This window comes from Ambystoma mexicanum, chromosome 8 (assembly GCF_040938575.1).
Source record: "Ambystoma mexicanum isolate Mex_15411 chromosome 8, UKY_AmexF1_1, whole genome shotgun sequence".
Lineage (NCBI taxonomy): Eukaryota > Metazoa > Chordata > Amphibia > Caudata > Ambystomatidae > Ambystoma > Ambystoma mexicanum.
This window is the reverse complement of record NC_090929.1, coordinates 432,075,383-432,087,711: the sequence shown is the minus strand read 5'-3', so window position 1 is coordinate 432,087,711 and position 12,329 is coordinate 432,075,383. Positions and strand designations below refer to the sequence as shown.

Here is a 12,329-nt window from a genome sequence, read left to right as displayed (position 1 = left end):
GAACAAGCACGGATAGAGAATGTGGCGGGGAGACAGTGCACACAGAGAATGCACCCCAATGCAACGTTTCACTTCACTGCAGCGGAATGGGTTGCCCTAGCAGAGGTGCCTTGATCTTGGATCATAGCTGGCCTAGTCTTCTAGGCACACTGTGGGCTTCCCTCGTTCTTTGGCTCGGCTGTCACTCCTGGAAGGGTCTCTACTGCCATCGGGGATTTCCATGGTCAGGTTATGCAGTTCCTACTCTCTCGGGCCATCCTGCTGTTCCTCCTCTATTCTGTGGCTGTGAAAAGTAACTAGTGCCTGGAAGCTTAACACAGCTTGCTCAGCTCCCAAAGCACCCCAAACAGCAGCTTGCAAAGAATGGGCATTCGAAAAGGCTCCGTAAAGTATCCTTAGAACGCCTTTTGAGCGAAGCCGGATGAACTTGACTCTGCCAATGGAACCAGACGGATGCTGGGCGCATTAAACAAATGCCATGCGGTAGAACAAATAAAGTGAGGGTCCAAACAGGATATATGGACATACACATATTGCTATAGGTCAGCATCAGGGCTGGACAAGCCCCATGCAGTCCGCCACATGCTGCTGTAGAGCCCTCACTCCCAGTGGTGCACTGCCTGATCCTTCAGTCACTCAGGCAATATGGCCCCCTGATTCCCAAAAGTGGCCTTGCCATAGGGGCCCAGGGGGTTCTGTATTGATTAGGGGATGCTGCCCTCCATCCCAACTAAAGCATTGTTGGAGGCTTAGTGTTCTTGGCATCACGGCAGGCAGAGATGCTGTAAACAGTCGATGCATGTGCAGACGCTGGGACCTCAGGGCATGCACACACCGCCACTTCTGGACGCTGTGGACTTTTAACATTGCAGCATGCAAAAGACCACTGGAGCTACGGTTTCAGGTCGCTTGCACGTTGCATGGCACTCCCCGGTCTACAGGTTCTTCCATACGTCATTCCCTTGACGCGGTCCCAGCCCACATGCCTCATGGAAGTCTAAGGATCCCTCAGAGGTTTTGGCCACACTGTTGCCTACTAAAACTGGATACAACATATTGGATAGGGTGCGTTCCTTTACATACTTGGGATTTTGTATTGTGGGAAGTTGAAACGATAATTCTAGAATGTCTATGTTAAAACATAAGGCTGCTCTATTGGCCTCCCAAGGGCACGTGTTCAATAAAGAATGTGGCGGATCTATGTCATTACTGAGACCCCCAGAAGTCCGATGGCTGAAGATGCTGACTTTTTTTCTCCAACCCCCTTTACACCACATACACATGCAGGGGGAGACCCCCAGCAGCTCCCCCATACTTGTATTATATCCCACACCACCTCCCACATATATATGTGGTGTAAGGGGGGGTCAGAAAAGGAAGTCTGAATTTTCGGCAGTCGGAGTTCTGGAGGTGACATTTTGGTATATTTCCAATATGGCCGCTCTCGATGGTCCCACTGTTTCAATTTTATAAAATGCAGGTTGTGCCTCTGCTAACCTATGGTGCGGAAATCTCCTTGACTATTTCCTCAATATTCTGGAAACATCTTGAGGGTTTGTTTTGGAGAAGAGCGTCGTCCCTCCCTAATGGAGTGGCCATTCAGATTATTCCCTTTGAGTGGGGCCTGCTGCCTTTGACCACTGTGGCCCACTGGATGCTGTTATCCCTATTCAGGAAAGGCTTGCTTCCAGAAAGGAACACCTTATTTTCTGTTCTGAAGGCTGCATTGAAGAATTCAAAGGATAAGCTCTTGGGTGTCTAGAGGCGGGGTTTCTCAATATTATCAATACACTGGATACCCCCCTGGATTTGTTGATCGATAACCCTCTGGCAGCAAAACATACACTTTGGCTAAACGACTGGATTAATAAAGGACTTTAATGCAAAAACTATAAGTTGTTTTTATCCTTTTAATCAGGAGACAAAAACCTTGGACACAATTCCCAACTATGTAAATAAATTCCCAAACGCTTCGCAGAGAGCTCAGTTTTTAAGATCCCGCCTTAATTCAGATCCTGCTAATGAAGTTCTTGGTGCTCGGCTTAAGGTGGATAAATGCGCTACTATTCGCGGATCTTGCAAAGCCAACGCCGCAATAGAGACCTTACTACACGTTGTTGTAATCTGCCCTGATTAAGGGAGCAGAGACAATTACATATCTGCCCTGCATTAAGGGAGCGGAGACAATTACATATCTGCCCTACATTAAAGGAGCAGAGACAATTACATATCTGCCCTGCATTAAGGGAGCAGAGACAATTACATATCTGCTCTGCATTAAGGGAGCAGAGACAATAACATATCTGCCCTGCATTAAGGGAGCGGAGACAATAACATATCTGCCCTGCATTAAGGGAGCAGAGACAATTACATATCTGCCCTGCATTAAGGGAGCAGAGACAATTACATATCTGCCCTGCATTAAAGGAGCAGAGACAATTACATATCTGCCCTGCATTAAGGGAGCAGAGACAATTACATATCTGCTCTGCATTAAGGGAGCGGAGACAATAACATATCTGCCCTGCATTAAGGGAGCAAAGACAATTACATATCTGCCCTGCATTAAGGGAGCAGAGACAATAACACATCTTCCCTGCATTAAGGGAGAGGAGACAATTACATTATGGGCGCGTTCTGAGGCATTATAGAAAAAATACTCCAGAGGCATGGCGGGCTCTAGTAATTAGTGGGTCTCCTACTGGTCAAGTCTTAGCCACTGCAACGTTTTTAAAAGATCTATTTTTGTAAGGACACTTGATTATGTCTGTCTGTTTATCCGAAGCATGTTTAATCTGAAACATGCTGTCTAGATTTTTATATAGTCTGAATTGTATACAATCTACAGTTTTACTCATGTGACTTTTATGTTTATGTAAATTATGATGAATTTGTGTTGTCATATTTCTGTGAAAGATGTGTTTACAATCCAAACACATAACTAAAAAAGAAAATTGAAGAAACCTCAAGCTTCCCTATGAGCCCAGTACAGCCTCAGGGTCAATCTGTGCACGTGATCAGCAATTCCCAATGACCGCCTCTCCCTCTATTTCTCGCTAGGCTTAGATAGAACTAACTGTGCCGAAGGAGTTCTCTCATGCGTGAGGTGTCTCCCCTAGGACCAGAGGCGTTGCTAAGGGGAGGCCGAAGGGGGGCTATAGCCCCGAGTCTTTTGGTTGTAGCCCCGGATAGAAGCACAAAAGACTAGCTAGCCCCGATGTCCCTACATTAGTGTAGCCCCGGATCTTTTCCAGACCTAGCAACACCCCTGCCTAGGACAGCTTCTCTCCATGCGCACTTTCCCACCACCTCTCCAGCTTTGCTCATGTGCACCGCCTCTGCTCAGACGCACCCTGCAGTTCATATAACCATTCGGACGCCCCACAAAACTGACCCCCGTCCCTTGCGGAGACACCAGGCCTTGTCCACTTCGCAGCCCAACCTCTACTTTGTTATATCGATCAAGGTGGTGATATGTATTATTAACACACACCAGAAAATTCAGCCAACTCGTAAACATGTTGTTCAGTGCAGCATAGGGGAGAGGAAAAACAACTTTGAAACCAAGTATTAGAAGACAGATTGGGTCAGTCATCCATTTCTATCACTCCTACTAACCTAATGGGAATTTTGCTAGATGGGTTCCCATCCATTCACTGGAAGGGGGGTTAGACCTGGTAGCTCCTTTGGAGAATGTTCCTCTTGTGGATACTTGAAGGAGACTCACCCGTGTTGGCGATTACCCAGTTTCCGCTAACACTTAAGTGGCCAAACTATAACTAAACAATGCGATGGATGGATGGCTGTAAATATTCTTAACCACTGGCATTGCTCTGGGCAACCTTGCATGCCACCATGTTTAAACCCATGCAGAAGAGATGTGACCTAACAGTTCACGCTGAACTGCCCTTTCTTGGGGGGTAGGGAGGTGGGCCGAGCCCGATTTGTATAAGGGCTTTCCCCTTTAGTAATGGTATGGCAGACTGAAAAACAATCGTCTGTAGGGTCGCCCAGAGCAATGCCAGAGGTTATGATTAACTTCCAACCATCAACCTTTAATTTCCAAAATGTCACCCTGAGTGGGATGGGTATGCCAAGATGTGCGTCCTGAGAGTGCTGTACTAAAGACTTAAGCTGCACCAATACTGCCCAACAAGGCTAAAGAGTTTCTTAAGGGTTGCCTGTGCTCTCCTGCAGAAGTAATATGGCCGAGCAGTTTGGGCTTAGCTGCCCCTTTTGGGGTGGGACTAAGCCTGATTTGCATATGGTCTTTCCCCTTCCGGAAATGGCATGGCAGGCGGAAACACGATCGCCTGGAACATCGTCCAGAGCAATGACAGGGGTTATCATTCATTCAAAACCTTCAGCCACTTAATCTACCATTCTTTTTTGCAAATGATATTTAAGCGGCCAACAATCTATAAAGTGTTTAAATAGCAGTTTAAGACATCAGCCCTCCTCTCAGATAAGTGCACTGTGTCTGAGACCTGCTCATAGCATAACAAATCTATGAACGAGCCAGTGCTAGAGAAAGAAAAGGGACTTCATTGTACAAATAATTTTCTAGAGCTAGAACCTTTAGAGGTCAAATATGGGATCCGCCTACATTCCCCCCTCACCTGATTCTCTTAAAGGGAATTTCAAATTCCATAGGGAGCCGTGTCTTGTGTAACTCATGTGACATCGTGCTGTTGCTGGTGACCATATCTCGACGACTCATCAGAGATGCAAAAAGAGGCAACTCTTTAAAGGAAAGCGAGTTCCACACCGAAGGCAAAAAGAGGTTCTCAGCAGTAACCAGCCCCATTCTATCGAGGCACAGAATCTTGGTTATCTAGCAGCAATCCATGTATCCCAAAGACGGCTCAGTTAATATAACCTAGATCCCCCCGTTAAACTGTGTCTTTGCTAGGATTCCCATAAATTGCCAGCTTACCAAGTGACCAGGGTGCTTGAATGCTGAGGGGGCAAGGTTCTGCAACTTTTAGCTCACCAGATGTTTTGGACTACAATTCCCATCAGCCCTAGCCGGGGCAATGGTTAAGATCATTGGAGTCTAAAGCATGCCGGGAGCGGGACATTGCAGACCCCGGCCTCAGGGAGGGCTCTGTTACCCCCTTGCAGTGATTGCTCGCAGCTGTGGTTACCTGCATGCAGTGGTAGTGGGTGCTCTTGCCATTCAGATGACAGCTGTGGTAGTACACGCTGCAGTCGTCCAATGGGCTGAAGCGCATAAAGCCGTGCTGTAGAGAGTTGTCGCGCTTCTTGTGCATGTTGTAATGTCGAATCACATCCTGCTTACTGGTGAATCTCTAAAGAGAGACAGAAAGATAGAGTGTAAAAAAAGAAGGGGAGTGAGAGTGCCAGGATATGAGAGAGAGAGGGAGGAGAGAATTGGGAATGTGGAGAACAAGAAAAGCCCATGAAATGAGTAAGACAAAACGAGTCTGTAATCTAGAGGAGTGTTCCGCAGGTATGACAGACATGCAAGTAAGCAGAGGCGTCGCTAGGAGGGTGCGCGGGGGGGGGGAGGGGAGAGGTGCCTATGGCCCGCGTCTTTTGGTTGTAGCTCCAGATAGAAGCTGAGGCTACAGACAAAAGGTTAGCTAGCCCCGAGTCCCGACAGTTCTGACATTAGCATAGCCCCGGATCTTTTCCAGACCTAGCAACACCCCTGCAAGCAAGAGTGAGAGCAGATGAGAAACATCACAAAACAAGATAAGAAAACAGTGCACAGAACAGAGGAAGCCAGTGGAGGCCACAGTAAAGGAACGGAGTGGGCGGACAAAGTGGAAAGTGGGAGGTGAGAGGGGGTGAAAAGAATGAGGCGAGAGGCAGAAGAAAGTAAAAGCAAGAGAGTTCTAGGTCACCCTGGATGACATGTCACTGTTTGGTCTGAAGCGCTTTCATACACTGCTTCTCTGTGCTAGACTACAACCTAGAGGGCTCGCCCAACACCAGGGGTAGGAGTGCCAAGAAACTCCCATTGTGGAGGAGAGATGAGACAAGCAGGCATGACGATCAGACCGGTAGCGCAGGAGCTAGACGCACACAACAGATGACATAGACACAGAGCACACAGGGGAAAGGTCCTTGAGGGTGTCGGGAGAGACAAGCAGGGGCCTGAAAGTATCAGCAGAAAGGCAGATCCTGGCTGTGTCAATAGAGGTGGACAGGCACTGGGGGGTGCCAGTAGAGACAAACAGGCCTAAAATAGCTGCTAAAAATGGGCAGAAGAATCCAGGGTTGTCCAACTCCAGGCCTCGAGGACTGGATCCATATCAGGTTTTCAGCAAACCCCTCATTAATATTCATGAGATGAATTTGCATACACGATTCTAAATATAAGCATATTTTATCTTATGAATATTAATAAGGAATATTCTGAAAACCCGTCATGGATCCCGGCCCTTGAGGCCTGGGGTTGGACAACTTTCCAACCCACACCCTACCATTGTCAGCAGAGGTAGGCCAGATACTGCTGGTACAGATGTTGTGAGGTGACAGGCCGCCCCCATCAGTCACCAGAAACAGGCAGGCAGTCCATGGTAGTGATATACTGTGCTTCCACAGGTGGGTTGATTTTGCTTCACCAAGAGTCTTACACATGCACACACGCACGCACACACTGAATCGCACACAACATATACTTGCACGCTTTCAGGCTTTCAGGCCCACTCACCTGATAGTTGCACTCGGGGTCCAGACAGTGGTAGTGCTCTCGGTACTGGTACGCGCAGTGGATGTGTCCGCAGTGCTGACTCCCGGAAAACCTGAAAGCATAAAGATGAAACTCGTCAAGCAGTTCTCACACACTGCTACAGAATCAGCTGGGGCTCAAGGACACTGCTACAGAATCAGCTGGGGCTTAAGGACACTGCTACAGAATCAGCTGGGGCTTAAGGAACCTTTGAGAGCGAGAGATGGCTGGCGCTGTATTAGGAAGTGCGGATGAAGCGTGTCTGGGAGCATCTAAGCTGGGGGCAAGCGGCCCCAGAGAGGATGAATATGGAGGCCCCAGGAGGGACAAACTCCCTGAGAGAGTGGCCTGCTACCAGGGCATGTACAAAGGGAGAAGAGTAGCCTTTGCGCCCAGGAAGCATGAACTGCAGCCATTGCTCCCAGGAAGAATGAACTACAACCTCATCCCAAGAGCCCATCTGAAGCAGAACACACACAACCACACACTCGGACTCCTCAAGAACGAACAACGGCAGCCAGAGCCTCCAGAAGTGAGGAAATGAAACACAATGCAGCCTCTACCACCCTTCTCAACTACCCCTTCCCTGCTGCCCTCCAACCCTGAAGGAATGATTGCAGGTAGAGGACCTTAGGAAGGATGAACCACAGCCAGAGCCCCCAGAAGTGAAGAAATGAAACACAATACAGCCTCTACCACCCTTCTCAACTACCCCTTCCCTGCTGCCCTCCAACCCTGAAGGAATGATTGCAGGTAGAGGACCTTAGGAAGGATGAACCACCGCCAGAACCCCCAGAAGTGAAGAAATGAAACACAATACAGCCTCTACCACCCTTCTCAACTACCCCTTCCCTGCTGCCCTCCAACCCTGAAGGAATGATTGCAGGTAGAGGACCTTAGGAAGGATGAACCACCGCCAGAACCCCCAGAAGTGAAGAAATGAAACACAATGCAGCCTCTACCACCCTTCTTGACTACCCCTTCCCTGCCGATCTCCAACCCTGAGGGGGTGATTGCAGCCCGAGGACCTTAGGAAGCTTGATCTGCAGCCAGAGCCTCCAAATGTATGAAGCAAAGGTCTCCGGGAAGGCTGACCTGAAGCCCGGGCCCCACAGAAGAGTGAACTGCAGCCATGGCCCCACATAAGAGTGAACTGCAGCCATGGCCCCACAGAAGAGTGATCTGCAGCCATTGCCCCACAGAAGAGTGAACTGCAGCCATTGCCCCACAGAAGAGTGAACTGCAGCCATGTGCCCACAGAAGAGTGAACTGCAGCCATGTGCCCACAGAAGAGTGATCTGCAGCCATGGCCCCACAAAACAGTGTTCTGCAGCCATGGCCCCACAGAAGAATGATCTGCAGCCATGGCCCCACAGAAGACGGAACTGCAGCCATGAGCCCACAGAAAAGTGATCTGCAGCCATGGTCCAACAGAAGAGTGAACTGCAGCCATGAACCCACAGAAGAGTGAACTGCAGCCATGAACCCACAGAAGAGTGAACTGCAGCCATGGCCCCACAGAACAGTGATCTGCAGCCATGGCCCCACAGAACAGTGATCTGCAGCCATGAACCCACAGAAGAGTGATCTGCAGCCATGGCCCCACAGAAGAGTGATCTGCAGCCATGGCCCCACAGAAGAGTGATCTGCAGCCATGGCCCCACAGAAGAGTGAACTGCAGCCATGAACCCACAGAAGAGTGAACTGCAGCCATGAACCCACAGAAGAGTGAACTTCAGCCATGAGCCCACAGAAGAGTGAACTGCAGCCATGAGCCCACAGAAGAGTGAACTGCAGCCATGAACCCACAGAAGAGTGAACTGCAGCCATGAGCCCACAGAAGAGTGAACTGCAGCCAGGGCCCTGGGAATATATTAACTGCTTTAGGGACACCATCAAAGATCAACTGCAGCAGGAGCCACCCGGCAGGATAAACTACAGCCAAGCTTCCCAGGACAAGTAAACTGCACTTAGGGACCCAAGCAAGGATCAGCTGCAGCCAGGGCCACCCGGCAGGATAAACTACAGCCAAGCTTCCCAGGACAGGTGAACTGCACCTAAGGAACCAAGGGCAGCTGAACTGCAGCCAGGGCCACCGGCAAGGATAAACTACAGCCAAGCTTCCCAGGACAGCTGAACTGCACTTAGGGACCCAAGCAAAGATCAACTGTAGCCAGGGCCACCTGGATGAATACACTACAGCCAAGCTTCTCAAGACAGGTGAACTGCACCTAAGGAACCAAGGGCAGATCAACTGAAGCCAGGGCCACTGGGAAGGATAAACTACAGCCAAGCTTCCCAAGACAGGTGAACTGTACCTAAGGACCCAAGGGCAGCTCAACTGCAGCCAGGGCCACCTGGAAGGATAAACTACAGACAACCTTCCCAAGACAGGTGAACTGTACCTAAGGTCCCAAGGGCAGCTCAACTGCAGCCAGGGCCACCTGGAAGAATGAACTACAGCCAAGCTTCCCAAGACAGGTGAACTGTACCTAAGGAACCAGGGGCAGCTCAACTGCAGCCAGGGCCAGCTTGAAGGATGAACTACAGCTGCAGTCCTCAGACTAGAGGAACTCTGCCTGGGGCACCAAGATGGTGGAACTGCAGCCAGGTTCACAAGAAACGATGGACACTTAAACAGGGCTCCCCCATCTGCACCAGCGGGGATTAACATCCGTATGCCTTCTAGGAAGGAAATGCAGACAAGCGCTCTCAGAGCGAGGAAGTGCAGGGACCCCAGGAAGGAGGAAACTCAACCCGCTCTCCCTATGCTGTCACAAGTGTCACAAAGACGCAGGTCTGAACTTAACTGACACAGATGGGCTCAAGGACAATTCAGCAAACCTCTTGTGCCGTTTCGGAACTGGCACATGAGGTTATTTCTCAGCAGAAGCGGTGGATGTGAAGCATACATTATAATGAGATATCTGAAGCACGCTGCACGGTTCCATGTGTTAAAATCGTGGCAAAAATGGCCGTAAACACAAAATATCACAGCAAAAAGGACGTGGTTTTGCCCCCGCAACTCCTGGACCCATTATAACATTTAAGGAGAGCGGGGGACACCCCGCAGCCCCCGCTCCCCTTAAATGGTGTAATGGGGTATACCTTTAACGGGTCAAACCACTGCATTTTTGCCGTGATTTTTTGTTTAGGCGACACTTTTGGCGCGATTCTATCACTGCATACCCGCTGCACTAAGCAATGGTACTCATGAAGGTGCCGAAGAGAACAGCACTTGGCAGGGGCACTTAAGAGGCACGTGCAGCGGACCGCACTATGCTATGGTACTAAGACATTGCCTACACCACCTAGCTCCAAGGCACAGCACTGAGAGAGTCTGGGGAGCACAGCACTAGGGGCCATGGTGCTTAGGGTGTGTCTGCAGCACACGGAACCTAAAGCTGGGGTACTGCAGGGGTGTCAGCAGAGTACACCACCAGGGGAAGGTCCTCAAAGGTGCCCACAACTCACAGACATTAGCTGTACGAAGCGGTGTCAGGATTTTTCCAGACTGTGGTGCGATGATCAAAAGATGGGTATTCTTCGATGGTAGCATTTTGAGAACTTTCTATGGTCCTGTGATTGGACACCATGACTGGACTGCAGGGGACAGGCAGGACTCTTGTGCCATCCTGAGCTAACCTGTGGCAAAGCAATCAAGGCCGGGGTGGGCAGATTTAGTCAATGCCGTACAGCGAGATGGCCTTTCTTCAAGCAGGGTCTGAAATTTCTAACTCCTGAAAGAACAGGTTCTGCTGTATAAATATGTATTAGCCTCCTGGTTGATTACTAAACCCGGAAGTTTGGGATTGGCGGAAAGTTTGACAAGGGGACAACTGTAATGCTGCAACTCAGGAGGACTCGGGACCTCGTGGTCAAAGTACAAAGTTGCAAAATGCCTCGGGTATGTTCAGTCACTCTGCGCCTCTAAAACATGTTTGTAGGGTAATAAAGTTGTCTGTCGCTCAACCAAGGATAGGTACGGTATACCCAATCCTTAAGAGAAAACAGAGAATGTGTGGGTAAATGCCCAGGGTGCGCCTCAAAGGTGATAACAGTATTGAATGGATTCGTCAAGAAAAAAGGTTGACATGTAAGAAGACATTTATTGAGTCATCATAAATGTCTATTGCTTCATGCCCATACGTGTTTTGGCCTTACTGTGGCCTTTTTCAAAATAGGGCTTGGGTAGTAATCTGGTCCTGAGATTGTGATATTGCAGTTGCACGAACTAAGATCATTCCCTTATTCCTGTCTTTATCCAAGGATGAGGACTAAGCCCTGCTGGATAAATATGTATTAGCCTCTTGGTTGATTACTAAGCCAGGACGTTTGCGATTGATGGAAAGTATGACAAGGGGATAACTGCAATGCTGCAACTCATAAGGCCTCTGGACCTTGTGGTCAAAATACCTCTGCTTCTTGGGAGGCCGGTGTGACGAATAAACTACTGGAGCACTAGTGGTCCAGGGATGAATAGTGGTTTCTAAACCATCAATCAGCTCCACACCTCTAGTACACCAGAAGGGATCCAAACAGATTGGAATACAAGTGAATTATAAGAACCCCTTGTCCAATTTTGGTAACATAGAAGGAACAGCCGGCTTATCTCTGCAAGGTCGTGGATCGTTGGTTAGTTGCAACACAGCGAAAATACAATTATTACCCAATGATAAAAGGGACTGTCCAGTCAAGATTGTATACAAATATCTACTTTATTATTACTACAACAGACAGTTCTAGCACACTACAATTACAAACCACACTGTAAAGGAACACAGATGACAGACAGTTTTACAAAGGAAAGGGATGCACTCTGGATACTGACAGGAGGGTAGTGGTTAAAGCAATCAGTCTTACTGTTCAAGGTTATTTGGTTTCAACACCAAAGAGGCAAAGGGTCGTAACTGTCTATAGGGGCCTTCAGAGAAGGACCAGGGGGGCAGAACCACAATGTACTTGGTGCTGAAGAAGTTCTTGGTGCACGACAGCATCGAGGTGGCACCAGGATGCTTCGCAACCCGTGAGATAGAGTTAGTGGTGGGAGACAGCTGCGGGTACAAGGTGGAAGGCAGTTCGGCAAGCGAGGCTGCATGGACCGCTGCAGGCTGCCCGGCACGGTGGCTCAGGGCCAAGAATCGTCTCTCTTCTGGTTGGCAGATCTGGAATGCTGGCCAAGGTGTCCCGGACGGCTCTGTTGAGTGTGGCATGACAACAGTCAGTGGTGCAGCCAGATGCAGTTCGAGGATTCGATTGTCACGAAATTGTCCTTAAAAAGATGGACACTGTATGATGCTTGTGTGGCACTCCTCCTTGCTTCTTCGCAGGGCTCGTGTCCTTTCAAGGCGGATGGCCTAAAGCTCACGAGGGTGTTAGCAGCCAACAGCCTTGTCCTTTGTCCAGAGACTCTCCGGCACTTCCCACCTGGGAAGTTTGCTGTCAGAACTAGCAGGGCATGCTGTGTGCTGGTTCTGGAGCTGCTGGATGGGTTCTCTGAGTCCAGTATCTCCCTCTGTTCCCTGGGAGATGTTTAGGGGAGGGATCCTGCTTCCCTCTTGGAACTTCTGGCCTTCCTTCACTGGTGGAAGATGTAAGGGAGACTGTACCTTCAGGTTGGGTCCAAATG

At 49.3% G+C, this 12,329-nt stretch overlaps 1 protein-coding gene across 8 annotated transcripts in view; it reads right to left on the bottom strand.

Annotated features, from left to right (window-relative positions):
* CASZ1 (castor zinc finger 1) overlaps positions 1 to 12,329 on the bottom strand; it is a 1,374,833-nt gene that overhangs the window by 46,969 nt on the left and 1,315,535 nt on the right. For all 8 annotated transcript variants that reach the window (XM_069609955.1, XM_069609956.1, XM_069609957.1 and 5 more), the window contains 2 exons: positions 6,683 to 6,773; positions 5,148 to 5,312 (listed from right to left, as the gene is read on the bottom strand). In XM_069609955.1, coding sequence (XP_069466056.1) covers positions 5,148 to 5,312; positions 6,683 to 6,773 — 256 coding nt within the window. The remainder of the gene's footprint in view (positions 1 to 5,147; positions 5,313 to 6,682; positions 6,774 to 12,329) is intronic.